Genomic DNA, 26,166 nt, shown 5'->3' with positions numbered 1-26,166 from the left:
CTGGTGGAGGGCTCTCACTGCATCGTCATGGGAGATTGTTCTGAAGCTTGGTCATTGAGTTTGTCCAAGCAGAAGGCTGGAGCTGTTCCCATGACCCAGATGCGCTGAGGCAGCATGTGGTGGACGGGCCAGGGCCGCTGTGGCTGTGGTGTGGCTTTGTGCTGTTCCTATGGGCAGAGGGGGGCAGCTCACCCACCCACTAGCTCCCCAGACTGGTTCTCACTGCCTGTGTGACTCCACTTCTCCCCAACTCGTTTGAGCCCTGTGATTCCCTGGGCTTTACCCTTTCCTTCATTTATATGCTGCTATGAACTGAATGCTGTCTCCCCCAAAAGTCATGTGTCGAAAGCCCAACCCCCGGTGTGATGGTATTTGGAGTTGGGACCTTTGGGAGATAATTGGGTTAGGAGAGGTCACGAGGGTGGGGCTCTCATGGTAGGATTAGTGCCCTTATGAGAAGAAACACCAGAGCTTACTTTCACTCGGGCATGTGAGGACACAGCAAGAAGGTGACCATCTACAAGCCAGGAAGAGTCCTCACCGTGGACCCCTGGCCTCTGGGACCGTGAGAAAGTCCATGTCTGTTGTTTAAGCCACATACTCTTTGGTACCTTGTTCCGACAGCCCGAGCAGACGAACACTGTTAGTTTCCTTATCCTCAGTTCAGGACAAGTGATCGGGCATGACTGCTGTTAGAATTCTTCTCCCCAGTGCTGCTTCCCACTTCAAGAGCCCAGTTGGCAAGCATTTTGTTTAGGATCTGCTGCTAAATACTCTTGCGCCAGGTTTCAATTCTCTATCTACTTTAGAAGGCATCTGTCCAGATCCAGGCCCCTGCTGGTGACGTCCTACCATCCCTGACCGCGCGGCCCGGCCCTGCCCACCGCACGGTCCTCAGTTTGCCTTCCGTCCTCCTCTTTTGCTCCCTCCTGCCCTGGTCTCCAGACGGCTGATGGTGGAGGCCGCTCCCTGGCACCATGGGCCGGGAGCTCATGCTTCCCTCTCCAAGCACAAAGCATCACTATGCACTGCCTCACAGGAGAAACGCAAATGAATCTCTGGGTGTGGCCCAGCCTGGGGCCCCAAGTGCTGGCCTGCAGTTTTTCTTACTGTGGCCTTTGTTTTCCCTTCCAACAGGCTGGACCTGACATATAAAGATAGCCTGAAATTTTAATACACCCCAACAGGGACATCACAACCAACTGGGTAACTGATTCAACCAACTGGGTCTTGATTCAAAGACCACTTAACATTCAGCACTGCACAAGAAAGCTTGAGATGCCCTACAAGCTATGGATTGTAAGTGAAAGAAAAGTTCATTGAAGTTTTCCCAAACGGACAAGAATCTTAAAGCTCTACATGACTAACATTACCAAGTGAGGAAGCTGAAACTCCCCTGAACTTTGGTAATAAAAAACAGTATTTGGTTAATCATGTTCGAGGAAAGAATTATCTTTCTCTTCTCTCCACAGAAGATTATACTGCAGAATCATTCTTATGTGAAGAGGCGTATACAGGCAGAAAATAAAGGGAACAAAGTATTTAGAAATGCCTCAGGCAATTAATTAGTAAAATCCCTGCATTGTTCTTCTGGGTTTTGTGATATTTGTGGTGCTGATTGGCTTCTTAAATTTTGTAATTTGTTGTTCAAGTAAATATTCACTTTACCTAGTTTTGTATTAGTAGTTTTGTTTTTCTTTCCTTAAAGAGGGTTTCCGACATTGAGGAAGCTTCAGGCCCCACAAAACCTGGATCGAGCCCAGCCTCTGGAACTGCTTTCTCAGAATGACTCCGAACACACACCTCTCACCCTTTTGCCCTGCCCTGTGGCTATCGGTGAGCCTTTCTACATAGTTCACTGGAACAGACATTCCAGCCACCCTCCATGGCTAAATGTGTGTGTGCCCAGCAGACCCGTGGTCTAATCCTAATAGCTCATTCTCCCTGCTGTGCACGCACCTTCCACTCCTGAAAATAAGGTATGGTTATTCCCAGGCCCTGCGGAATCTGCTTTCGCTTCTCCGTGTCCTGTTCAAGCGCTACATTGTCCGGAGATGATAATGGGCTACAAAGAGGAATATGGAGCATAGCAGGCAGCTTGGGTGCCTTTCCAAGAAATCCTGGAAAGAACTGGATCTAGTTCCCCTCCCCACCAAAACTTGAGCAAACCCCTGAAAAGTACTCCCCTGGAGCAGAGGGGAGTTGTTGCCAGGCTTTTGCGGATTCACTGGTAGTTCCGTTTCCAAGCAAGTAGGCAATATCCATGCTCTTGACCGCTGTGGGCCTCAGTTTGCACTAAGTTCCCTTTTTGCCCCAGAGCCACTTAATGCCAAAGTTTTAATGCGGTTACTGAATAACCCCGGGAGGCCTGCACCATCTGCCTGTTTGCTTAGATACCGGTTCAGCATTGTCCTAGATTTGGAGTTTGTTACAAATAATCCCACTCTGGCTACCTGACTGAATTTAAATCTGATACGCTGCTTGTTGGGAGGGATGAAACATTCGAACACAGTTTTATGGAGATAGTTGCACTGCAAGGTGATGAAAAATCACTGAATTGTACGTTTGAAATGGGTGAATTTTAAAATCCACTCATTTGGTGGATCCAATAAAGTCGTTTAAAAAAAGTCTGATATGTTTTGTAGTCTTTTAATTTAGGAAGTACAAGCATGAGAGAAAAAAAAAAGAAAGAAAGAAAGAGGTGTGTAAGTCACTCGTATTTCACAAAAAGTGAGATTTGTTTGCTGAAATCTTGCCTAAGAATAATCTCAGCTTACAAGACCCTTCTCATTCATGGTATTTCACCTACTCCCCCATGAATCTCTCAGCGTTCCTGAAATGTTTGAAACTCTTAGCTTTCAAAGTTTAAGAATGCAAATGAGACCAGAAACCCACAAGAAATGGCTAAGAACAAACACTGCAGCCATCAAACATCTAATACGTGCTGATCACGAAAATGAAGCGATCACTATGCTTTTCTGTAAGTTTAGGTTTGCTGAGGCAGGACAAACCTATCGTCTCTTACAGCAAAACGAAACCTTTCAGGAGTGGACTGTAGAGACTGACAGCCACATGACACAAAGTTTTCAGGCGCTGAGTTTTAAAAATGTGAAACAACAATAATTCTGGGGCTGCTGGAACCAATGAGGTAGTTTTCACCTAACAATTCACACCTATTAATGTGAATAAGGACAGTTTCTGTTGCCTCGGGGGCCATGCCTTCTTCAGTTGACTGCTTCTCCCCGTTAGTGTGTGTGCCTTCCCAGGGCCTTTATTTTTTTTTTTTTTTTTAATTTTTTTTTTTTTCAACGTTTATTTATTTTTGGGACAGAGAGAGACAGAGCATGAACGGGGGAGGAGCAGAGAGAGAGGGAGACACAGAATCGGAAACAGGCTCCAGGCTCCGAGCCATCAGCCCAGAGCCCGACGCGGGGCTCGAACTCACGGACCGCGAGATCGTGACCTGGCTGAAGTCGGACGCTTAACCGACTGCGCCACCCAGGCGCCCCCCCAGGGCCTTTATTAATATGGTCAGGCTGTGGTGGTTATGTGGTTTCTAACTCTCATGCATTTCCGTAGCTGCAGTCAGCAGTACCGAATAGGACAGCGTGCATTCTCCCAGCAAAGTACCAGCAAGGATTTGTGTATCTAAGTGAGCTACTTACTACCTTGGAAATTCTAGTCCTCCGAAGTGGAACACAGATGCATTTTATGGGGCTTGGAGCACGGGGTGGGGGTGGGGGGTGCTGGAAAGGCCTGGAGGGTGGGCACGCTGTGGTCAGTAGGTCTGGGGCAGCTGTGCAGCTGCAGGTTCCTGGATACCTGCACCCTCAGTCAAGACAGAAAGTACAGAGCCGGAAGAGAAGCCTGGTGGTGAGCTGGACCTCAGCAACAAGCCAAGGTGCAGAACAGATTTCCTTCTTTGGAGTGCTGCCTTCTCACCCTTTAAGTATTTAAAAGAATATCTGAGGACAGCTGACAGATAATTAAAAAATAATAATTTCATGCAAATATTCTGTTTCCCAAAAAAAGTTCATTCTCAACTTGTAACTGCCTACAGACGATAATCTGGGAAGGTCTACAACGATGTAGGAAGGAAGATGTCTGTCACCGTTTGGGCCCCTCCAGCATCTGAACTCTCTTCCTACATTGGGGAATGTCCTGCTTTAGGAAGTAGAACCTCCCACCTTGGCCGCTGAAGATGCTGGATGCTTATGCTTCCAGCCGCCATTGCTGCTAGGATGTGGGAACATGGCCAAGGCTCTACCAAACAGATGGCCTTGCCCCAGACTTTGACTTAGAAGTTCTTGACTCAAAGAAGCATGAGCTGCATAATCTATTCTAGAGAGAGATTCCCTCACCCAACAGCCCCATACAGCCTTTACAACCCCCTGCCTGCCCCTACTATATAGAGCCTCGTCCTGCCAAGTATGTACGTTCTCAGATTCCTTTTTGTCACTAGATGACTGTTTGGCACACTTCTGGCCAGGCTAATATAGGTGGAGTTTTGTCTTGAGATTTCTGGGAGAACTCTTGCCTTCCTGATATGAGAGTCATGCTTTCTGTCTTCTCCCAGTTTCTGCCTTGACAACACAAATGTCTTATCTGGGGCTTCAGCAGCCATGTTGCAACCATGAGGTTGCAACCACGAGGTAACAACTCTCAGGATTGTTAGAGCCAATATACTAAGGGTGGTAGAACAGACCAAAGAGCCAGAGTCCTTGGCAGATTTTTTGGACAGTTGAATCCATGCTTGCAACCACTGACTTCTAGATATGTGAGAAAAATAAGCATTTATTTGTAACCTATTTATTAACCAGGTTTTCTGTTATCTGCACCGTTTTCATCCCCAGTGGATACAGGCAGCTTCCAGTGTCTGGCGTTGGTATAGCCTGTGACACAAACTTCCACATCAAATTGACACCAAGAGTGATGGCAGCAACATACCCTCGGGAAATGGGGTAGAATTGGAGACTGATCATCTAGCCTGTTTGGATCTCATGACAAAGGAAATTCAAGTAGTATTAAGACAGTTCATGCGCAAATGATGCCTTGTTGTCACTTGCAGCAGCCGTCCAGTACAGTGAAGGTCCCACTGAGGTTAGGGCATTGAGAAACCAAGCCATTGCTTCCAGAAAACAGCAAGAAGGGAGCAAAGAATTCAAGAACTGTGGGGGTGGAGTGGTTGATCCTAATGGCTGGAAAGATTAAGAAGCGAATGGCAAGGTCTTAACTTCTCGTCCAAGGCACAGTCTGAAAACAAGGGGCTTTCAATGACTACGGAAAGAATACCTTATCTTTTTGCAACTGCAACTGAAACCAGCAGGCAGATTCTGTGGGTTCCTGATTTGCAACATCTGTTAGCTTCACAACCTCCTCTCGTCTCTCATTGGTAGTTAAGGGACTGCTTGGAGAGAGTGAGAAATGGGACACACGGGGCCCGAGGACTCACAGAACACAAAGCTTCCCTTGTTTTACAAAGTAGCCCCTTCTCCCTGCTGTTCATCATGTGCTTGAAGACCTATAATGTTCCTGCCTGAGAAGTCACTTTGCCACCTCTCATGGTCTTCAGACCAAAACCAGAGCTAAATGCCAACACGTGTCTCATGTAATAAAGCCAAACCTGGATGGAAGAGACTTCTACACCAAAGTAAGTGCAAGATTTTGCTCTTTATCTTGGCAAAAGTCTTGGAAATACACGTGGGGATCAATTCTGAGGGTGTTAAACCGGGGAAGGAGGAACTGGATGTCTCCTTCCCAAGAGATTCTCGCTCAGTGTGCTTCCTGGAGCAGGGGGAGTGGTTCTAAGCCCTGGCTTGCTTGCTTGGTTGAATGAAACCCGGTGGCCCACACCAAGAGAGGTTGAAAGGCCTCAATTCCTTTGGCATGATGGAGAAGCGAGAGCCCAAGGAAATAGGAACGTTGGTGTGGATATACTGCGTCTGAGCCATTCACCAATCCCCTAACTCTGTTCCCTGAGAGGGACCAGGAGATACCCCTTTCATCGAGGCACTGAGAAATACATTGGTGAGGGAAATGCCACCACCTCTCAAAAGCACTGCCATGGCTGTTTTATGTACATCAGGGATGCTGTTCAGAGCTGCTGGAGTCAAATAGACTCCCTCACGTTTGCCAGGATTCTGGGCGTCAGAGGTCAGTGGGGGCACAACCACCAGGAGAGGCAAGGTCATCTCAGTGGAAGGCCTGCTGACTGGCTCAGGGCCAGTCTGGGAATCAGAATTATCTACACATCGGATCTCTTTGGCAGAAACTAATTGACCATGAGTCCTAGCACCGAAATAGATGGGTAGTCCTCCATGGCCCTACGTAATCCACACCAGGATGCTCCAGCTTGGACACGTCATCAACAGACAACTTGTACCCATATGCAATTCTTAGGCCTGAACTTGAACGCTTCAGAAGTGGTAACTTCCGACAACATCCACATTTAACGGTCCAGCTGATGTAGAAGATGAACGGGTCTTAGTGATAATGAGTTATCATGAGCTTCACGAGGTGGTAACTTTGTACAGCGAATCCACACAGCTCCTGGAGGAAGATGCTTTTTTCTCATTCCCATTAAGCAAAGAACTCCAAAACTGCTTTCTCTCATCTGGCAAGGACGGCTTCCCATCTTGCTTCAGTATTATGTCAACTCCGACTCCGCATCACAGTTTGGTCTATAGAAATTGTAATCAGCTCAACATTCTTTAGGACAACACAGTGATTACTCCATTGATGATATCATGCTCGAGGGGCCCAACAGCACAAATCATATATATTCTAGATGTGTTGGTAAGAAACATGCAAATCATAGTGTGGGAAATACGTTGCATGAATATACAGGGACTGGTGACCTTAGGAGACAATTTTATTTATTTTTAAAATGCTTATTTATTTTTGAGAGAGAGAGAGAGGAGAGAGAGCAAACTCGTGCAAGTGGGGGAGAGGCAGAGAGACATAGAATCTGAAGAAGGCTCCAGGCTCTGAGCTGTCAGCACAGAGCCCGATGCAGGGCTCGATGGAGGGCTCGAACCCATGAACTGTGAGATCATGACCTGAGCCAAAGTCGGATGCTTAACCAACTGAGCCACCCAGGCGCCACCCCACCCCCCTTTGGAGCCAATTTTAGAGAGTCTAGTGATCTCAGCAGGCTGAGATAGCTTCTCCAAAGCGAAGGATGAGCGGTTGTACCTTACACAACCTCCTACAGGAAAGAGAGACAATGCTTTGAAGTCCTCAATGGAAGCAACATTTGTCACATTGGGTGAGTTACTGGGTGACTCAGAGGGTGCTAATTTTGAGGAATGGCCCAGAGATACAGAAGACTCTCCATCTTGCTCACGCTGCAGTACAATCTGTTCTGCTGCCTTCGACTCTGTGGATCCAATGGCGTTCCAAGTGCCAATGGCAGATTGGACAGACGTATGGTACTCGTGACAAGCCCTATTAGGAGAATCACAGTGTCAACTCTCAGTGATACCTTCTTTGTCAAATAGCTATGTTCCTTTTGAGAAAAAAACTTGGCTTGCTACTGGGCCATGAAAGAAACTGAACGCCTTATGAAGAAACTCAGATTACCATGCAGTCTAGAGCTGTCCATTTGAGCCTAATGTTCTTTTGGTCCATCAAGCCACCAAGTCAGGTCACCAAAAGACCCAGTTACACTGGAGATGCTCAGTATTCAAGAGGAGAGGTTAGCTAGCACCTTGAATGTAAGTCAGCTTCTTTCCCCAGCTAGTCCACTGCTTATTCAGTGGGTTCATGGACACAGTGACCATGTAGGCAGAGACTTAGCCTTGTTTTAAGCAACTTGGACTTCCCCTTCCACGGTTGACCTGGCTTCTTTCCAGCATCACTAACCAAATGAGTCTTGCAAAAGGCACCAAATTCAGAGGAGGTCCTACACAGACACCTGGAAGCAGATTATTATATAGACTTCTTTCATCATGGAAGGGGATCAGTGATTTGTCCTCACTGAAAGAGACAATGCTTCTGAACTTGGATTTCTTTTCCCACCATGCCTATGCTCTCATGCTCAGACTTTCTGAATGGCATGTTCATCATCATGGCATTCCACACAATATTGCTTCTGACTAAGAACCTCACTTTGCACCAAAAGAAGAAATAAGGTGGGCTAATTTCTGTCCCTTAGAAGCAGCTGGGCTTAAAGAATAATGGAATGACAGTTGTAGGCTTGGTGATATTGCCTGCTGGAAGATACACCTGCAAGGACAATATGACTGTCCTGCACACACAGGCTATCTTCTGATCTCAAGGCCAATAGATGGTGTTCCTCCTGCAGCCAGGATACGTGGGTACAGGATCCAAGGGGATGGCATCTCTGATACGCCAAATGACCCACTTGCAAAGTTTCTGTTTCTGTTCCCTTCTCCTTTGGGCTTTGCGAGTTTGAAGGCCATAGCGACTGAGGAGGAATTCTTCTCCCAGAGGACTCCAGCATAGCTCCCTTGAGATCGAAATGGAGATACTGGCTATTCCAGACTCTTCATACCAGGGGCTGAAATTGCATGAAAGGTCACTTCTACTGTTGGCTGTGATGATAGTGACACTCAAGGGGATGTAAGATTGCCATCACACAATGGGCAAAAGGAGGCCCGTAGAAGCTAGCCGTGCTGGTGTCTCTTGCCGTGGGATGTCCAATGGGAAATAACTTTTTGTTAAAAAAAATTAACATACTCAGGGTGCCTGGGTGGCTCAGTCGGTTAAGTGTTTGGCTCTTGATTTTGGCTCAGGTCATGATCTCATGGTTCGTGGGTTTGAGCCCTGTGTTGGGCTCTGTGCTGACAGCTCAGAGCCTGGAGCCTGCTTTGGATTCTTGTTTCCCTCTCTGTCTCTGCCCCTCCCCCACTCATATTCTCTCTCCCTCTCTCTCTCTCTCTCTCTCATAAATAAAAAAAACCTTAAAATAAAAATTAACATACTCAGATCCCTCAGACATGAGGGTTATCTCCTGATTAGCTGAGATGCTTGATAAAGAGAAATGGAGATTTTGTAATATGCATTGAAGAGAGGAGTCATAAATTGGTATCGTTTTATGACTTACAGCTTTGTGACGAGTTGCAAAAATAATGAACTCTAACTTCTACTTATATTTTCTTCCTTGTTGTGCCTTATGTGTGTTTATATCTATTTTAACTAATTGCCTTGTATTTTAATTTTTCTTCTGTTTATATAAGATAAATTAGGACTAGACAACTTAATCTAGGAGATCAGAATATCGAGATGGGCAGTGGCAGAATGAAAGGAAGAATGACTGTCCCCCACAGGTGCTGGACTCCAAGCTGGACCCAGGAAATGACCTTTCAGTGTGACCCCTTGGTGAGGAGGAGTGAAGGTATTTTTCAAGTGTACAAGGCATGTTGCATTCTTTTTAAAAAATATCTTAAAAATATTTATTTATTATTGAGAGAGGGAGAGAGGGAGAGAGACAGAGCGACAGAGCAGGAGTGGGAGAGGGGCAGAGAGAGAGGGAGACACAGAATCTGAAGCAGGCTCCAGGCTCTGAGCTGTCAGCCCAGAGCCCGACGCGGGGCTCGAACTCACAGACTGTGAGATCGTGACCTGAGCTGAAATCGGACACTTAAAGGACCGAGCCACCCAGGTGCCCCAGGCGTGTTGCATTCTATTAAGTGCAAATATTTTTATTTTACATAGTTTTTATTTTCAAAAATGTTAAGAATAGTGAGAAGCACATTTGATGCTGGTAGAGACTGCTAATTCCTCCCCAAATCCATTCTCCTCTTCATCCATAATCACAGAACCTTGACTTCTAGCTGTGCATGTTGCCATATGGAATAAAAACTACATTTCCCAATCTCTCTTGCAGTTGCTTCTTTAAGGTAACTAAGTTTTAACAATGAGGGGAAAGCAGATGCATTCTGTGGTATTTCTGGGAAGGCTCCATAAACAGGAAAGGACAAGTGCCCTCTAGTTCTCCCCTGTTCTTCCTAAGGCCAGCCTGGGAAGTGGATGCAATGGTTGGAGAGCTGGCAGCCATATTGGGTCCTAAGGTAGTCTTGTGAATAGAGGTCTCACATGGTGAAAGAGAAATATCAGAGCCTGGGCCTCTGATGACAAACTATATTCTTTCAGTATAATAAGGTAATAACAGATATTTTTTTAATCTCCAGGCAAACACAGGGAAGACATTGATAAACAAGGCATCATTTCTAGCTGAAGGAAACTTACAGACAAGTGGGGTGACTGACAAATTGTGCAAGGTTGCCCTGTAATCACACAGGTGGTGCATTTAATCTAATCCTGAGTAGATGGTGGGTGGCATAGTCTGGGGAGACTTTCAGGAGGAAGTAACCTCCTTATACATGAATAGCATTTGGCTAGTTGGAGGAAAGTGTGGAAAGAGTTTTCTAGGTGTAGGAGAGTTAAGAGTTGTTTAACACTCTGTAACACCTGTTAGAGAGACAAGTCAGGGAGGTAAGCTTGGGTAGGGGTGTGGACTTTATCCTCAGAACGGTGAGGGACAAGTGAATATTATTAAGCCTGGGAGCAACATGGTCAGACTTACTCTTCAGAGAGCTCACTCCAGTTGCTCTGTGCAGAAGGGATTGAGGGGAACAAGATCACAGGTGGGGGATTATTTCCTCTCTATTTATTTTTTATTTTAGAGAGAGAGAGCATGAACACGTGAGCAGGGGAGAGGGGAAGAGAGAGAGAGAGAGAGAGGGAGAGAGGGAGAATCTTAAGCAAATTCAACGCTCAGTTCAGAGCCCGAGGTGGGGCTTGATCCCACAACCCTGGGATCCTGAACTGAGCAGAAATCAAGAGTCTAGATGCTCGACCTACTGAGACACCCAGGCACCGCGGTATTTCCTCTTCAAATGGCGATGAGAAGGGAAAGTTGGAGAAGCTGGAACAGGAGCCTGACGCCAAAGGTACACGTTGCCTTGGTGAAGCACCTGGAATATATCGGGAAAGTGTAAACACTAATTTGGAGGAAAAACAGGGCTGGATCCAGGCTCCGCGGGGCCAGTTTTAGAAAAACCCACAATTTCGCTTGAAGTTGACTCTACAGATGAGGAAAGGAGTCACAAGAAATTACTGGAGCCTTGGAGATTCGGGCCTCTTTCTTCTGTTTACCCGAACTGCTTGTCTGCAGTGCTTCCAGAGGTCAGCCTGGCATCCCCTCTCTGTTCCCAGCACTCCACAACTGCCGGCATCCCGGGGTAACCTGGAGAGATGGCCTGGGGTGTAAACTAAGTCAAGTTTTCTGTCTGGGAGCATCGATCCTGTCTGGCGCCGCAAATGAGGGGACTGGGGGTCTGGCGGACAGAACACCCCGCTGGCTGGGCTGGACCGGAATGTGAGGCAGCACACCCAGGGCAGTCACGCTGCACTCCTGAGTCCTGTGGCCTCCGTGGCGCTGACCCAGCCTCCCCCCGCCCACGCTCCTCGCTGTCCGAACTGCGCCGTTGGGAGGCGAGGGGCGCTGTGAGGGGCGCACGGTATGCGTCTCCGCGAGAAAAATGCCCCGGTTACCAGGTTACCACCGGGACCAGGCAGCAGCCACAGAACCATTCCCTTCCTCACTCGCGGTATGCGTGACCTCAAAAACACAAACTTTATCTTGGGCATTTTCTGGATTTAGAAATAAATGTCACCCCAGCCTGAGATTTCCAAGGAAAAGCACCACCACTTCATAGCGGAGTCGTACAGTTATACATTTTAATTAAAAAAAAAAAAAAAAAAAAGACCGAGTTTGTTGTTTTGAAATAAAAGAATTAACTTGTGCGAAACAAGTAATCATCAGCAGGTAGCGGGAGGCAGTGAGAAGCACCAACCGAGGGCGGGCGGTTGGTGGGGGGGCTTCGGGTGCTGGACGGAGCGGGGGAGGGGAGCGGGGTGGCGTGCCGCGCCGCAGGCAGAGCCTAGAGTCCGCCTGGCGGCGATGCGGAGTGGAGACCCAGCGGCGGGCGGTAGTGCGGTGCTGGGGCGCGCGGTGCGGTGTCTGGCCGGGGGCTCTGCGGTGCTGGGGCGCGCCGTGAGGTGTCTGGCGGTGCGGGACCAGGGGACGGGTGCGCTGCTGGGGCGCGCGGGCGCGGTGTCTGGCCGGGAGGGCTGTCTGGGGCGCGCGGTGCCCGGCGGGGCAGGGGGCGGTACGGTGATGGGGCGCCCCACACAGTATCCAGCGGCTGTAGGTGCGGTGCTGGGGCGCGCGGCGCTGGGTCTGGCGGGGGCGGGACAGGGGGCGGTGCGGTGATGGGGCGCGCCGCGCGGTGTCTGGAGGGGGCGGGACAGGGGGCGGGGCGGTGATGGGGCGCGCCTCGCGGTGTCTGGCGGGGGCGGGGTAGAGGGCGGTGCGGTGCTGGGGCTCGCGGCGCTGGGTCTGGCGGGGGCGAAGCAGAGGGTGGTGCGGGACTGGGGCGCGCGGCGCCGCCGACTCTGGCGGGGGCGGGGCAGAGGGCGGTGCGGTGAAGGGGCGCGCGGCGTCGGGGGAGCGGGGCACAGGGCGGTGCGGTGATGGGGCGCGCGGCGCGGCGTCTGGCGGGGGCGGGACAGGGGTCGGTGCGGTGATGGGGCGCGCGGCGCGGTGTCTGGCGGGGCGGGGCAGGAGGCGATGCGGTGATGGGGCGCGCGGCGCGGCGTCTGGCGGGGGCGGGACAGGGGGCGGTGCGGTGATGTGGCGCGCCGCGCGGTGTCTGGAGGGGGCGGGACAGGGGGCGGGGCGGTGATGGGGCGCGCCTCGCGGTGTCTGGCGGGGGCGGGGTAGAGGGCGGTGCGGTGCTGGGGCTCGCGGCGCTGGGTGTGGCGGGGGCGGAGCAGAGGGTGGTGCGGGGCTGGGGCGCGCGGCGCGGCGTCTGGCGGGGGCGGGACAGGGGGCGGTGCGGTGCTGGGGCGCGCGGCGCGGCGTCGGGGGGAGCGGGGCAGAGGGCGGTGCGGTGATGGGGCGCGCGGCGCGGTGTCTGGCGGGGGCGGGACAGGGGGCGGTGCGGTGATGGGGCGCGCGGCGCGGCGTCTGGCGGGGGCGGGACAGGGGGCGGTGCGGTGCTGGGGCGCGTCGCGCGGAGCTGGGGGGCGGGGCAGAGTAGTGGCGCGGCGTCTGGAGGGGGGCGGGGCGGCGCCGGGGACGCGCAGTGCGGGGGGCGGGGCGGGGCCACGCGGGGCGAGAGGGCGTGCGGCTCGGGGCCGCGGGGTGGGCGCCCGCGGGCGCGCGGGGCGGCGCAGGGGCGCGCGGGGCTGGCGGGCGCGCGGGGGCGGCGGGCGCGGCGCTGCCAATCGCAGACAAAGGCCGCCCCAGTGAATCATGTGGTGCCGGGGGAGGAAGTGCGGCTTGTTTTCTTTCCTCCAGTCGCCGGGCTCCGGGCGGAGCGCGATGCTCGGAGACCCCCGCGGGGGCGGCGGCGGCGGCGGCGAGCCCCGATGAGGCCCGAGCGCCCCCGGCCCCGCTGCAGCGCCCCCGGCCCGATGGAGGCTCCGCCGTGGGACCCTCTCCGCAACGACTCGCTGCCGCCCACGCTGACCCCGGCCGTGCCCCCCTACGTGAAGCTCGGCCTCACCATCGTCTACACCGTGTTCTACTCGCTGCTCTTCGTGTTCATCTACGTCCAGCTCTGGCTGGTGCTGCGCTACCGCCACAAGCGGCTTAGCTACCAGAGCGTCTTCCTCTTCCTCTGCCTCTTCTGGGCCTCCCTGCGGACGGTCCTCTTCTCCTTCTACTTCAAAGATTTCGTGGCGGCCAATGCGCTCAGCCCCTTCGTCTTCTGGCTGCTCTACTGTTTTCCCGTGTGCCTGCAGTTCTTCACCCTCACGCTGATGAACTTGTATTTCACGCAGGTGAGTCGCGGAACGCAGCGCCGCGAGCGGGAGGCACCTGGGCGGGCGCTCACCTGGCAGGTGGCTCCCCGCCCTGCTCGGCGCCGCCGGATGCCGGGGCGACGGCTGCCTGGGGGCGGTCACAGAGCCCCAGGGCTGACAGTGTAGGGGAAAAGGCACCGGGCTGGGGTCACCCGAGCCCTGTCCTACCTGCAGGCCATTCTGCAGGTACAGATACAAGGTATCGCCCTTGTATTCCCAAAAGAGGCGAAAGCGAAAGGAAGTCGGGGCCGGAGGCCACCACGTCTGTCTCTGCCCTTAGCTCAACATGGTCCAGTGGGCCATGGGACAGTCGGGCCCTCACTGTCCAGACACAGCCGCATCTTCCCTCACACACACATCAGGATCGGTACTGTGGGAAGTGTGTCCGCCAGGAAGACTTGAACTGTAGAAATTCTCCTCCATCCCGTCATCCCAGGGCACCTAACTCTGAGCCTGGAAAGGTCATCCACATGTTTGGCCTCCAGATTTGGGCCAGACGCCGATTTTTTTCTTTTCTTTTCTTTTCTTTCTTTCTTTTTTTTTTTTATTTTGAGTGATGGCAGGGTGGGATTGTCCCGTTTCGGGTAAGGTGTTTTTCATCTCCAGCTTAGGAGCCCTCTTGAATGAACTGGAGCTTACTAATTCATTTCACAGGGTTGCTGAACAGCAGTCTGGGGTTACACCCAGCTCCCCAGCTGCTGCGGCAGGAGGTCGGGCTTGCCGTCTGAGCCGGTCTGAGAGGCCCCCAAGAAAAAGCCATAAAGTTTACTGGGGCGCTTTTACGGGCACAGAGGAACCAGTTTATGAGGCATGTTGTTAATAAGCTAATGGGAGACCATGTGAATCGACTTGGCTGCTGTGACGGCTGCCTTGAGGAAAGCACAGCTATTGTAAAGTGCTGTGCAAATACCGTGTAAAGAATTGCATAAAGGTTTAATAGCACAATGCCATCACCGTCATCTCTGATTCTCATTAGCTCTCCAAGCACTAAAGCATGCATTTTCACTAGGACTCTGCCCATGTCACCTGTTGATTTAAGAGCTCTCTCATGGGCAGAGGCTTTGTGCAAGCCGGCATTACATTCCTTTTCACAGCGTCCCTGTTTCTCTAAAGAAAATGCCATTGCTTAAAAAAAAAAGGCCAGAAAAGGTAGAAGCAGCCCATGACTGGAAATCTGGTGGAAATACGTTCTGACTGCAAAATAGCACATGTACCATTTAGTAGCTGTTATAACCTTATAAAAATGGATCCACACTTGAAGTCTGCTGATATGTTCTGGGTAGCACCCTGTTTTCCAGTCCACAAGTGGTGGGTTTTATCTCTCCAGCTACCACTTTTAAGCTCCCAAACTGGTTGAGGCAGTCAGCTACATTGCAGACGACTCCAGCTTTTTAGTGGGATCAGAAAGAGATAGTTCCTGCAAGATACAAAAGTCAGATGGGTTGATGTTACTTCCAGCACTGTGACAGCGATCGTCTTTTGTACTGAGATCATTTGTGCCCCGTTTTGAAGGAAAAAAAGAAAAGGGAACCGTAGGGCAGTGCCATAGCTCTCTGCTAATCACATGCAAATCCTCCGCCTGGCTGGATTAGGGCCAGGGCCACAGTTTCTGCACCATCTGCTGGTTGGCAAGTAAATGCTGAGTGAGGGAAAGAGTGACCAGGCAGACAGAGCTGCTCAGGCCAAGAGGCCTCAAGCTCTGGCCTCTTTATATCTTCCCAGTCTTTTTTTCCCCTTTATATATCCAGGGTGGCTGGCGGAGGAAGGTGGTGCCTCCGTGCTGGCATCCGAGACCCTGCAGAGCAGAGCCATCCCCTGGCTTCCTGACAAATGCTCTGATATTTCTGGGGAGTTCTAAAGGGAGTCAACCTTTGGGGCTCAGCTCGGCGCTCAGCTCTGACGTCACTCCCTCTTCCCTCCCATGTACCTTCTCTTATTTAAAAAAAAATTTTTTTTATGTTTATTTATTTTTGAGAGAGAGAGAGCATGAGCATGAGCATGGGAGGGGCAGAGAGAGAGGGAGACACAGAATCTGAAGCAGGCTCCAGGCTCTGAGCCTCAGCACAGAGCCAGACACGGGGCTCGAACCCACGAACTGTGAGATCACGACCTGAGCTGAAGCCGGACGCTTAACTGACTGAGCCCCGCAGGTGCCCCCCTCCTCCACGTGCCTTCTCTTAGACAAGGTTCTCAACCACTGGAATTGCCAGGAGAGAGAGCCTTAAGAATTCCTGCTGCCCGGTCCCATCTCAACAAGTACATTATATTTTGGGGGAGGGGTAGCAGGAAATAATTAAGAAGCACCTACTGTGTGCTAGGCACAGTTCTGAGTGGTTTGCCTTATGCTTCACGGCAGTCCTCAGATAGTGTTCCCTTTTTGGGGAAGGTCAGAGAGGTTCAGTGACTCACTCAGGGTCACATGGTCAGTGCACGGAAGAGCCGGGAGACCCACCCACACTTCTGACATCTGAGTGTCAGGCCTGTCCTGTGTGGTACAGTATTTCTGGGAGAACATAGCCTATTGCGTACGTGACACCTGTTCTGCGAGGGGCGAACATCTGGCTGGGGAGACACAAAATGTACTGTGTACCACACAGTTAAGCAATGACTTCAGGGATCTAGGGGAGTGTATGCTTAAGCTTCAGGAGGCTTGAGTGGGAGCCGAGTCCTCAGAGAAGAGGCGGGTTTGGGGCAGTTTGGGAGGCTGCTTGGGAAGGAGAGGGCAGTGGCAGAGGGCGTGGCAGAAGCCTGGGGAGGAACTGGAAGGTGGTTCTGGAGCTGGAGGAAGTTTTTACTGTCATTGTCATCTGTGTCTGGCCCTGCGCCTGGGGCTCACTGACGTGTCTGTGGATCCTCCTTGATGACCCGTGAGAAGGATCTTCTCACTCTCTCCTCCGAGTGTCGGAGAGGTGAAGACGCAGCCTGTGCAGCACCTGGTGAGGTGCCCTGACCATCCGAGTGCCGCGGTCTGGTCCCTCAGGGGCTGCACTCTTAAGTCTCTCCCCTTCCGTCTTTGGAATCTGGCTCTTCTGGGACTGGCCCAAGGTGGACGTGGGGGGATGGGGCGTGGACAGGGTTGTCTCAAGTGACTCCCCTGCCTGTTCACTTCCAGCTTGTTCGCCTCTGGCTCTGTGGGTAACCCTGCCATGTGGCCATGTCCGTATCGTGGACTTGGTTTTGTCCTGGCCCCCTCTGCCCGCCCCCCTTCCGTCCAATCCTGGCTTTGGGTGGGGCCACACAGGTCATGGGCTGGTGCCCACACGAGGTCTCCTCCCAGGCCCACACCTGCCCCTTTCCTTTCTTTGCCCGCCTGGGGGCCCCGCCACCCACACAGATCCCAGGTGGAAGCAGGTGCTGCTCCTGAGTCCCTGGTGTCCTCAGACCTCCATGGCACAGGCTGGCCTCTGGCAGAACTCTCTCCACAACCCGTTTTGTTTCAGGTCTCCACCTCTTGGGACTGAGCGTTCCCAGCGCAGCTCCTGCCCGGGGAGCAGGGTGGCCAGGTGCCCTGCTTCCTGATCCCCCTGAGCAGTTCCCTTGGAGTTTTGTCTCCAGTGACCTGGGGCGACGGTCACATCTTCCACCATGAATGCTGCCCTCCTGCCGGCAGGCTGATTGATGACTCCTTTTCTCCACTCTCTGCCCTGTCATATGGCCTGGAAGGTGGGGAGTTGGCTACTGGTAGTAATGGTTCTGCCCACTCTGAGCAGGCCCTGTGAAGGGTGTGAACGGCCGGCCCAGATGTCTGGGGCTCTCTCCGGAACACGGAGCACGGGGTACCTTTCGTTTCTGGCTCCGGGCCCCAGCACCCGTGCCGGCCCCCGCCAAGCTCCCCCTCGGCTCCTTGCTGGCTCGGAAGGGGTGGGGCCGAGGCGTGAACCGAGGCCTTTCCTCCAGAGCCTGCTCTTCTAGCACCATTTGCCCTTCCATTTGCCCTTCACATAGAGGTTTCCATCAGAGCAGGACCCTGACACCCGAGGCACATGGGGGTGAGGTATTGCGGTGCCTCCCACCCCAGCTCCTGGGCAGGGCGGGTCTGTCTGCAGACGTGGTGGTGTGGCCGTGGGCTCGGTGATCCCCGGGCAGCTGTGTCTTCCAGCCATTCTCACTGGGAATTACGAGTCTGGACCCCAGACTCTTGGGGTCCCTGAGTTCGGTTGAGTGGAGGGGGTTCAGCTTCTTGCTGCTACAGCTTTGTCTTGAGCCCGGTGACAGATTCCTGCCATCACAGTAGGGTGGTTTGAGGAAGGAAAAGGAGAAGTGCCCTCTCTCGGCGGGGGGAGATGTGGTGTGATTAATGGATGCTGAGGCAGGAGCCAGGAGCGTTGCGCGTCTTACGGGGCAGCGGGGAAGCTGCAAGGGGGGTTGGGAGGGGCGGGGCGCTGAGACTCATGGGAGGTGTCAGAGTCACCGTGGGGACCGGGGCTCATCCTGGGGGTCTGGGGGCCATGGTGGGTGTCGGAGCACATCATGGGGGCCTGGGGCTCATGATGTGCCAGTAAAGGCCTATGAATCAGGAGGCATCACTGGGAATGGAAGGAGCAGGGACTCTGGGCAGAGCTGGGTTCGAATCCTGGCTTCACCCCGAGTGTGGCTCCCGTGGATGGTTATTGACCTTCCTCCCTGGGGAAGCGGCCACCATGGTGCCCATCCCCCTGGTTGGAGCAGGTCAAAGGAGATAGTGTCTGTGCGGCATCTCTCTGCACCTCAGTTAAGGTCCTCTTTCTGCCTCTAGCGGCAGGGACCGCACCCCAGTGCTGGCTCTCCTTTTATCACCCCATTGGGTCACCAAAATGACTTTGACCACCGCGTGGCGGCATTTGTGTTTGTAATACGGTCGTGGCGCATGGCCTGCCCTCAGGGAGAGTGTGGAAGAGCCAGGAGCCGGGGAGAGTGGGAGGCTCAGCCGCCCGGCCCTTCATTTTGCAGGTGAGCCGACCGAGGCCAGGAGAATGTTAGTGACTTGTCCAGGGTCACCCAGCCTGGCGTGAAGAGCCGGGATGAGACCTAGGACCTGTGAGCCTGTGCTTGGTGCACACACGACCCTCAACTCAAAATGCATCCCTGTCCTCAGCCCTGCTGACAGGAAGCCAGGAGGCAGCCAGAATCGAGTCCAGGGATCCTCTCTCCCCCCGCCTCCCCCACCAGGAAAAGGGAGGTGTTGATCTTAGGAAGAAACAAGTCTTGGCAGTCCATTTAATCAAGAAATATTTACTAAATACCTGTTGTGTGCTAGGCCCTGATCCAGGAGTTGAGCAGGGGGATGCTTGTAGGCCTGTTGGTGATTATGAATAAGTAAGAAGCTTAGGAACACACAAGGCAAGCCTTTCACAGCCCCCAGGTACCTTATTTCAAAGCTGGGACCGGTCACACCAAGGCATATGCTTGGCCTCACCTCTGTGCACTGCACCCATGATCTCCTTGTCCTTGGCACGGGCTCCTTGTGGTCAGTCAGTGGACTAACAGCTTCCAGAGCTGTGTGTGTACCTGTGTGTGTACATCTGTGTGCATGTGTCTGTGTGTGTGTACCTGTGTGTGTGCTTCTGTGTGCATACATCTGTGTGCATGCCTCTGTGTGTACCTGTTTGTGTGCTTCTGTGTGTGTACATCTACGTACATGCCTCTGTGTGTGTACACCTGTGTGCCTGCATCTCTGTGTACCTGTGTGCATGCTTCGGTGTGTGTACATCTGTGTACATGTTTGTGTGTGTGTCTGTACCTTTGTGTGTGCTTCTGTGTGTGTACATCTGTGCACATGCCTCTATATGTGTGTACGCCTGTGTGCATGCCCCTATGTGTATACATCTGTGTGCATGCCCCTGTGTGTGAACGTTTGTGTACATGCCTGTGTGTCTGTGTACCTGTGTGTGCCTGTGTACATGCTTCTGTGTATGTGTACCTATATGCATGCCTCTCTGTGTACCTGTGTGCATGTCTTTCTGTGTGTACCTGTGTGTGTGTGCCTGTGTGCATGCCTCTGTGTGTGTATGTACCTGCATGTCTTCCTGTGTGTGTGTGTGTGTAAGCGTCTGTGTATATGTCTGTGTATGTGCCTCTACGAGGGCATGGGCACACAGAGCCCAGGACAAGTTTCCTTATTTACCTTGTGTACCGCCCAGCACCAGCCTCTCCCAGGAAGTAGCTTCCCAGCTTTCTAAAAATTTCCCCCAGGAAGAAGGCTTCTAATTCCACAGCCTGGCTCCCAAGATCTCTCCTTGCAGCACAAGCTTTTAATTCTCCCTGCTCCCATTATTACTGCTTTGGTGCCGACCTAAGGTGAACCATATTTCATTAATGCCCTTGGCGCTCCTGGGAATGGTTAGACTCACAGTGTATGTGAAATCAAACCCCACTGACCACGAAGCCTTCATTTCCCAACAGCAGAGTCCGATCCAAGCGCTGCCGGCTTCATCCGTGTGCACCGAGCCCAGACCTGCGGCTCCTGTCCCCACCGGGAGCTTTGGTCTGGGTCCCACACACCCTGCTACCTACAGGGTTTTGTGGCATCTTTTTCCTCCCTGACTTTCCCCAGGTCAGATGAGCAGGGCCTGTGGGGTTGGGGGCGGAGGCAGGGAGAGAGCACTGTCCCCAGGTGGGTGTCATTCCCGGGCAGGGTGGCGGGTGCCCTCCCCAAGGACAGGGCTTTCATGTGTCCCCCATCTAAATGCCTGAGGCTTCCAGTGCCTGGGAGGGGCTCTTCCTGGAGGTGCTGGGCTGGGCAGTGAGGGCCGGGCTGTCTAGACGACAGACATTGACGGGCTCAAAGGCTGCTCACCCCCGTGACGTCACCCTGAACTTCTTCGGTTTTCGAGAACAACACATCATGTGATCTGGAGCGCTGCTTTTGGCCCTCGGTTCCTGTTCATCTCCAGCGAGAGGAGAAGAGGCTCTTCCTGGTTTGTGGGCCTGTCTCAGCCCTGACGTTGCGGCAGGTCGGTTTTCCCGGGACAGAAATAGCCTCAGCAAACAATCTCAGACCATACCTGGCACGTTGGCATTCACGGAGGTTTGCAAAGGCTTGTAAATATTTTACTGTTTGTTTATCCTGGGGCTGAAGTGTGGAGTCTGGTAACCGGTGGGGACAGATTGAGGCCGAGTGGTTTTTCTCTACAAGTGGGTTGATTTCCTCAAATTTGTGCGTGGAGGGCCCCGAGGAAGGAAGTGGTGCTGGGTGCCCACGTCAGTGTTTTAGGCCTTTTGAGCTGCATACGGTTTCTGCTGTGTATTCTTTTATTTATATATATATATATATACACACATATGTGTGTGTGTGTGTGAAGGTAAAAGCTATTCTTAGCTCACAGGCCATACAAAAACAGACCACGGGCTGCATTTGGTCCTTGGGATGAGGTTAGAACAAACCCAGCATTTACCACCAAGCTCCCGCCCCATCTTTACCTTGTTATTTTTGCTGGGACCCATTGGAAATGGACTCGGATTTTCATATGTCTCATGGTTAGAGAGCATCATTCACTCTCCCCTCCCCTGCCAGGGGCTGGGGAGAGACAGACGAGGGGCCTCGACTGGCTTGATGTCTTGTGACATCATCAGCTCTCTACCCCCTTTAACTGCAGACATACTTGCTAAACGTGATCCACGGAGTAAAATTGCACGCATGCAATGGAATCGGCTCCCGGGCCGCACCTGCCTCACGCTGCTCTCCTGGGCTTGCTGTTGGGGGCTGTGTCATCCATCAGGCATTTTGCACGAACGGTGGTCACAGGGAGAGAAGGGTGCAGAATGTGAGCACCACCAGCTCCCCTCCACAACCCCCCCCCCCCCGTGGCTAGGTGGCTAGGCCCCCGTCAGGGCCGCACTCCTGTCGTGAGGGGACAGCACAAGCACAAAGCTGTGTCCACATACAGCTTTCACACACCTTTGCACCAGAACCTAGAGATTCACTTCGTTCATTCAACAAGGTATGTTTTTAAAATTAAGGTGGGGAGCACCTGGGTGGCTCCGTCACTTCAGCGTCTGACTTCAGCTCAGGTCATAATCTCGCAGTTCGTGGGTTCGAGCCCTGCATCGAGCTCTGTGCTGACAGCTTGTAGCCTGGAGCCTGCTTCGGATTCTGTGTCTCCCTCTTTCTCTGCCCCTCCCCCACTCATGCCTCTGTCTCTCAAAAATAAACATTAAAAAATAAAATTAAGGTGAACTGCACATAACATACAACTAATTTGTGTTGTGTACTGTTTAGTGGCATTTAGGCCATTCGTGCTATGCAGCTGTCATCTTTCTTTAATTCTAGAATGTTTCCATTACTCCAAACCCGTTGGGTAGGTGCTCTCTGGGCAGCCACGGAGTGCCCTCTGTCTCTGCGAGTTGACCTGTTCTGGATATTTCTCATCAGAGGAACCACCCAGCAAGTGCCCTGGTGTGCCTGCTTCTCTCACCGAGCATAATGTTTTCGGGGTTCATCCACGTCATAGCTGGTATCATGACGTCATTTCTTTATTTTTTAAAGTTTTTAAATGTCTTTTTATTTTTGAGAGAGAGCGAGTGAGTGGGGGAGGGACAGAGAACGAGAGGGGGACAGAGGAAGTGAAGTGGGCTCAGCGCTGACAGCCGACAGCACGACCTGGGGCTCAAACTCACGACTGCGAGGTCACGACCTGAGCCAAAGTCGGACGCTTAACCGTCGGAGCTATCCAGGTGCCCCACGACATCATTCCTTTTCAAGGTTGGATAATGCTCGGTTATGGGCGTCTGCCACGGATGGTTACCTTTCCTCCGAGGATGGACACCCTTTCCTCCGTGGATGGACGTTGGGGTTGCCTGGTCTTGTGTTTCTGAGCACCTGCTACTCTCTAGATGCCGTGTAGACAAGATTAAGGTCGAACATGGCTCCTGCCTTGAAGGAACTTGGTGTTGAGGGGGAAGCGGACCACCTGGCGAACGTCTCTCATGCCATTGGCCGACATTACTTGGTCACAGTCCTCACAGCCGTGACACAAAGTGGGATGTCTCCAACGGAAGGTTGAACCAAGGGCTTTTGTTACCGTTGAAGTGTAGGGCAAATCTTGTTTGCTCTGGTTGGTTCGTGGTGGCGGCTTCCTGGGGCCCAGAGCGGTATCTCTGGGACAGAAGGGTGGTACTTGGGGGGGATGGCTGGTCGGCTCCCATTTTTCCCATGCGGTCATGCCGAACAGACAGAGTCCTTCCTCCCACGACAGCCCTTCACAGATGTATCCTCCCGGGTCCTGTCCACTTGGGGTGGGACATTCTCAGTTCCTTTCATTGTTTCTGATGGGATGTGGGTTTGTCCCTCCCCATCCTGGTCCCTGTCGGCCCCGCCCCGTGTCCCACGGTGAGCGGTGAGCCGGGGTGGGGGGGCAGCTCCAGGAGCACGAGGCCGCCCTCCCCGTGAGCAGTTTCTCCCTGCCAGACGGCGCTGCTTTCTTAGGACAGACGGATGGTGGCTGTCTCCGGGCAGGATGCAGGGAGCATCGTCTCGGCTGTCTTCGTGTGCTCAGGCTGCAGGAACAGAACCGCACCGACTCTGCAGCTTGACAGAAATTTGCTGCTCACGGTTCTGGAGCTGGGAGTCTGAGATCAGGGCGTCGCTGTGGCCGGGCTGCGGCGAGAGCCGCTTTCTGGTTGCAGACGGTGACTCCTCTGAGTCCTTGCCTGGCGGAGAGCAGAGAGAGCTCTCTGGGGTCCACTGAAGGAGGACCCTGCTGACACCATCACATTGAGGGGCAGGACTTCAGCACGTGAATTTGGGGGAACGCAAGTTGGCAGTCAGTAGCAGGTACCACACTGCCCCCAGCAAGGGCCAGAGTTCCCAGGAAATGTCAGGATCCTCCTCATTTCTGAGGCAGAAGGCTGTTCTGTGGGGGGAACCCCCGAGGCATTTTCACCGCTAACCTATTTTGTAGCCCTGCGTACCTTCCTGCAAGGATCCGTGGCATAGCGAGACGTGGTGCGCTGGAGGGGCGCGGGGACCTGCCTTCTTGGAGCCTTTGGGCCCGGCCGGCCGGTAACCCCCGGCTGAGCTTCCCGTGCTGGACAGAGTGGCCTCCGTGCTGCTAAGGTGTTACTTATTTCAGCACATCCGGAACAATTACAGGCAGGCCCTTGACTGGCAAATCGGGAATGGCCTCTGTTGCCAGAGGAGTGGTTCAGAAACCTAGTAATGATAACGGCGCCTTGTGTGGCCAAGGTCATTCCTGTACATGAGGCTGAAGAGAGAGAATCCTGCCAGGGAGGCCGATCCGCATTGTCAGTCCCCGCCTGTCCCACAGGGAGGGAGGCCGCCTCTCCCTGTGGCCTCTGCCCAGCGGCCTTGGCAGGCCAGGGTGGGTCTCTGCTGCTGGGGGCTGTGGGACCCACCGCCTTCCTCCCCTGCAGGTGGGGCACATGTGCACCTGGAGGCAAGGCCGCAGCACTCACGGTGGGCTTCCCGGGGCGGAGGACGCAGGCTGCCCTCCAGAAAGGCACTTCATGTTCCAGAGTTTCGTTTCTTTCTTTCTTTCTTTTTTTTTTTTTTTTAACGTTTTACTTATTTTAGAGAGGACGGGGAGGGGCAGAGAGGGAGGGAGACACAGAATCCAAAGCAGGCTGTAGGCCCTAAGCTGTCAGCACAGAGCCCGACGTGGGGCTCGAACCCACGAACCGTGAGATCGTGACCTGAGCCAAAGTCGGTGGCTTAACTGACTGAGCCACCCAGGCACCAAGTCCTAGAGTTTTAAAGGTAGAAGGCACCTTCGTGGATATTGGGACTTTGTCTCACTGATAGACACGGAAGGTAAAGAGAGGTCCTCGGGGCTGAGCGAAGCAGGTTCATGGCCATCTGGCCTGCTGTGCCCCTGAATCCAGATACTCCGGTGACAGACGACAAGGAAAAGCGCTAAAACTGAGGGCCAGGGTTCGGTGCGTCGTTAGGCGAGGGCCTCCGGACAGAGGTACATGCTCCCGGGCACCACTGCCCCTCCTGGGCTGCCTGCCAGCCTGCCTTAATCATCGTGGGGCCCGGAGCCTTCTGGAGCGGCCTGGCCGGTGTGGGCGCTGTCAGATGGAGCGAGGTTGTGTTGACCAAGGACAGGGAGGGGTAGAGACAGAGCAGACTTGGCCTGACCAGTGGGAAGTGCCAACAGGAGAGGAAGGGAGGAGGCAGGTAGAGATGGTGAGGCCTTTCCCCCTGCCGTTCAGAGGAGGGCCGAGTGTCGGGGGCAGATTAGGTGTGAGGCCCGGCTCCTGCTGCACAGAGCTCCTAGTCGGGCTGCAGGGGTGACACAGACACGCGCGTGCATGCACGCGCAGGTGCCCGGAAAGGCATCTTTGGCTCTGGGTCCGCTGGACAGGACAGGATGGCAGACTCTCAGGCTGGAGACGGCTGTCGGTACTTGTAGGGAGTTCTGGGCTTTACAGACGGGGAGGCGGCATCACTGTCGGTCCCGAGATCACGCAGGAAAGAAGCTTGCCTGGTGCTGGGGGCTCCCGTGTTCCTCAGGTCAGCGTGAGGCTGAGCAGGACTCACTCCTGGGGCCGTGAGCTTGCCAAGTTCAAAAGCAGGCGCTGGGGAGGTGGAGACCTGACCCTGGCCCCCCCCCGTCACCTCCCTGCGGGTCCCTCACAACCTGGCCAGCCCAGGACCCAGACGGAGCACACCTTGCCTCCAGGCTACCGCACCCCAGAATTACAAGGCACGAACGGCATACACCTTTTTCTTTCATGGGGTTCTGTGGCTTTAAAGACACAGACAGCGGGACGCCTGGGTGGCCCAGTCAGTTAAGCGTCCGACTTCGGCTCAGTTGTGATTTCGTGGTTCGTGAGTTCGAGCCCCGCGTCGGGCTCTGGGCTGATGGCTCAGAGCCTGGAGCCTGTTTCCGATTCTGTGTCTCCCTCTCTCTGCCCCTCCCCCGCTTGCGCTGGGTCTCTCTCTCTCTCAAAAATAAATAAACGTTAAAAAAATTAAAAATTGGGGCGCCTGGGTGGCGCAGTCGGTTAAGCGTCCGACTTCAGCCAGGTCACGATCTCGCGGTCCGTGAGTTCGAGCCCCGCATCGGGCTCTGGGCTGACGGCTCAGAGCCTGGAGCCTGTTTCCGATTCTGTGTCTCCCTCTCTCTCTGCCCCTCCCCCATTCATGCTCTGTCTCTCTCTGTCCCAAAAATAAAAACGTTGAAAAAAAAATTAAAAAAAAAAAAATGGGGCGCCTGGGTGGCACAGTCGGTTAAGCGTCCGACTTCAGCCAGGTCACGATCTCACGGTCTGTGAGTTCGAGCCCCGCGTCGGGCTCTGGGCTGATGGCTCAGAGCCTGGAGCCTGTTTCCGATTCTGTGTCTCCCTCTCTCTCTGCCCCTCCCCCGCTTGCGCTGGGTCTCTCTCTCT

At 53.5% G+C, this 26,166-nt stretch overlaps 1 protein-coding gene across 5 annotated transcripts in view; it reads left to right on the top strand.

Annotated features, from left to right (window-relative positions):
• The first annotated feature begins 13,206 nt into the window (after positions 1 to 13,206).
• GPR137B (G protein-coupled receptor 137B) overlaps positions 13,207 to 26,166 on the top strand; it is a 56,567-nt gene continuing 43,607 nt past the window's right edge. For 2 of the 5 annotated variants that reach the window (XM_025914974.2, XM_086679612.1), the window contains exon 1: positions 13,207 to 13,815. In XM_025914974.2, coding sequence (XP_025770759.1) covers positions 13,402 to 13,815 — 414 coding nt within the window. In that variant the 5' untranslated portion in view covers positions 13,207 to 13,401. The remainder of the gene's footprint in view (positions 13,816 to 26,166) is intronic. The other 3 variants (XM_086679613.1, XM_086679611.1, XM_025914973.2) reach the window with 3 other exon arrangements.

This window comes from Puma concolor, chromosome D2, assembly GCF_028749965.1.
Source record: "Puma concolor isolate L17-30 chromosome D2, mPumCon1.1.hap2, whole genome shotgun sequence".
NCBI classification, from domain to species: Eukaryota; Metazoa; Chordata; class Mammalia; order Carnivora; family Felidae; genus Puma; species Puma concolor.
This window is presented reverse-complemented; position numbering and strand designations above follow the sequence as displayed.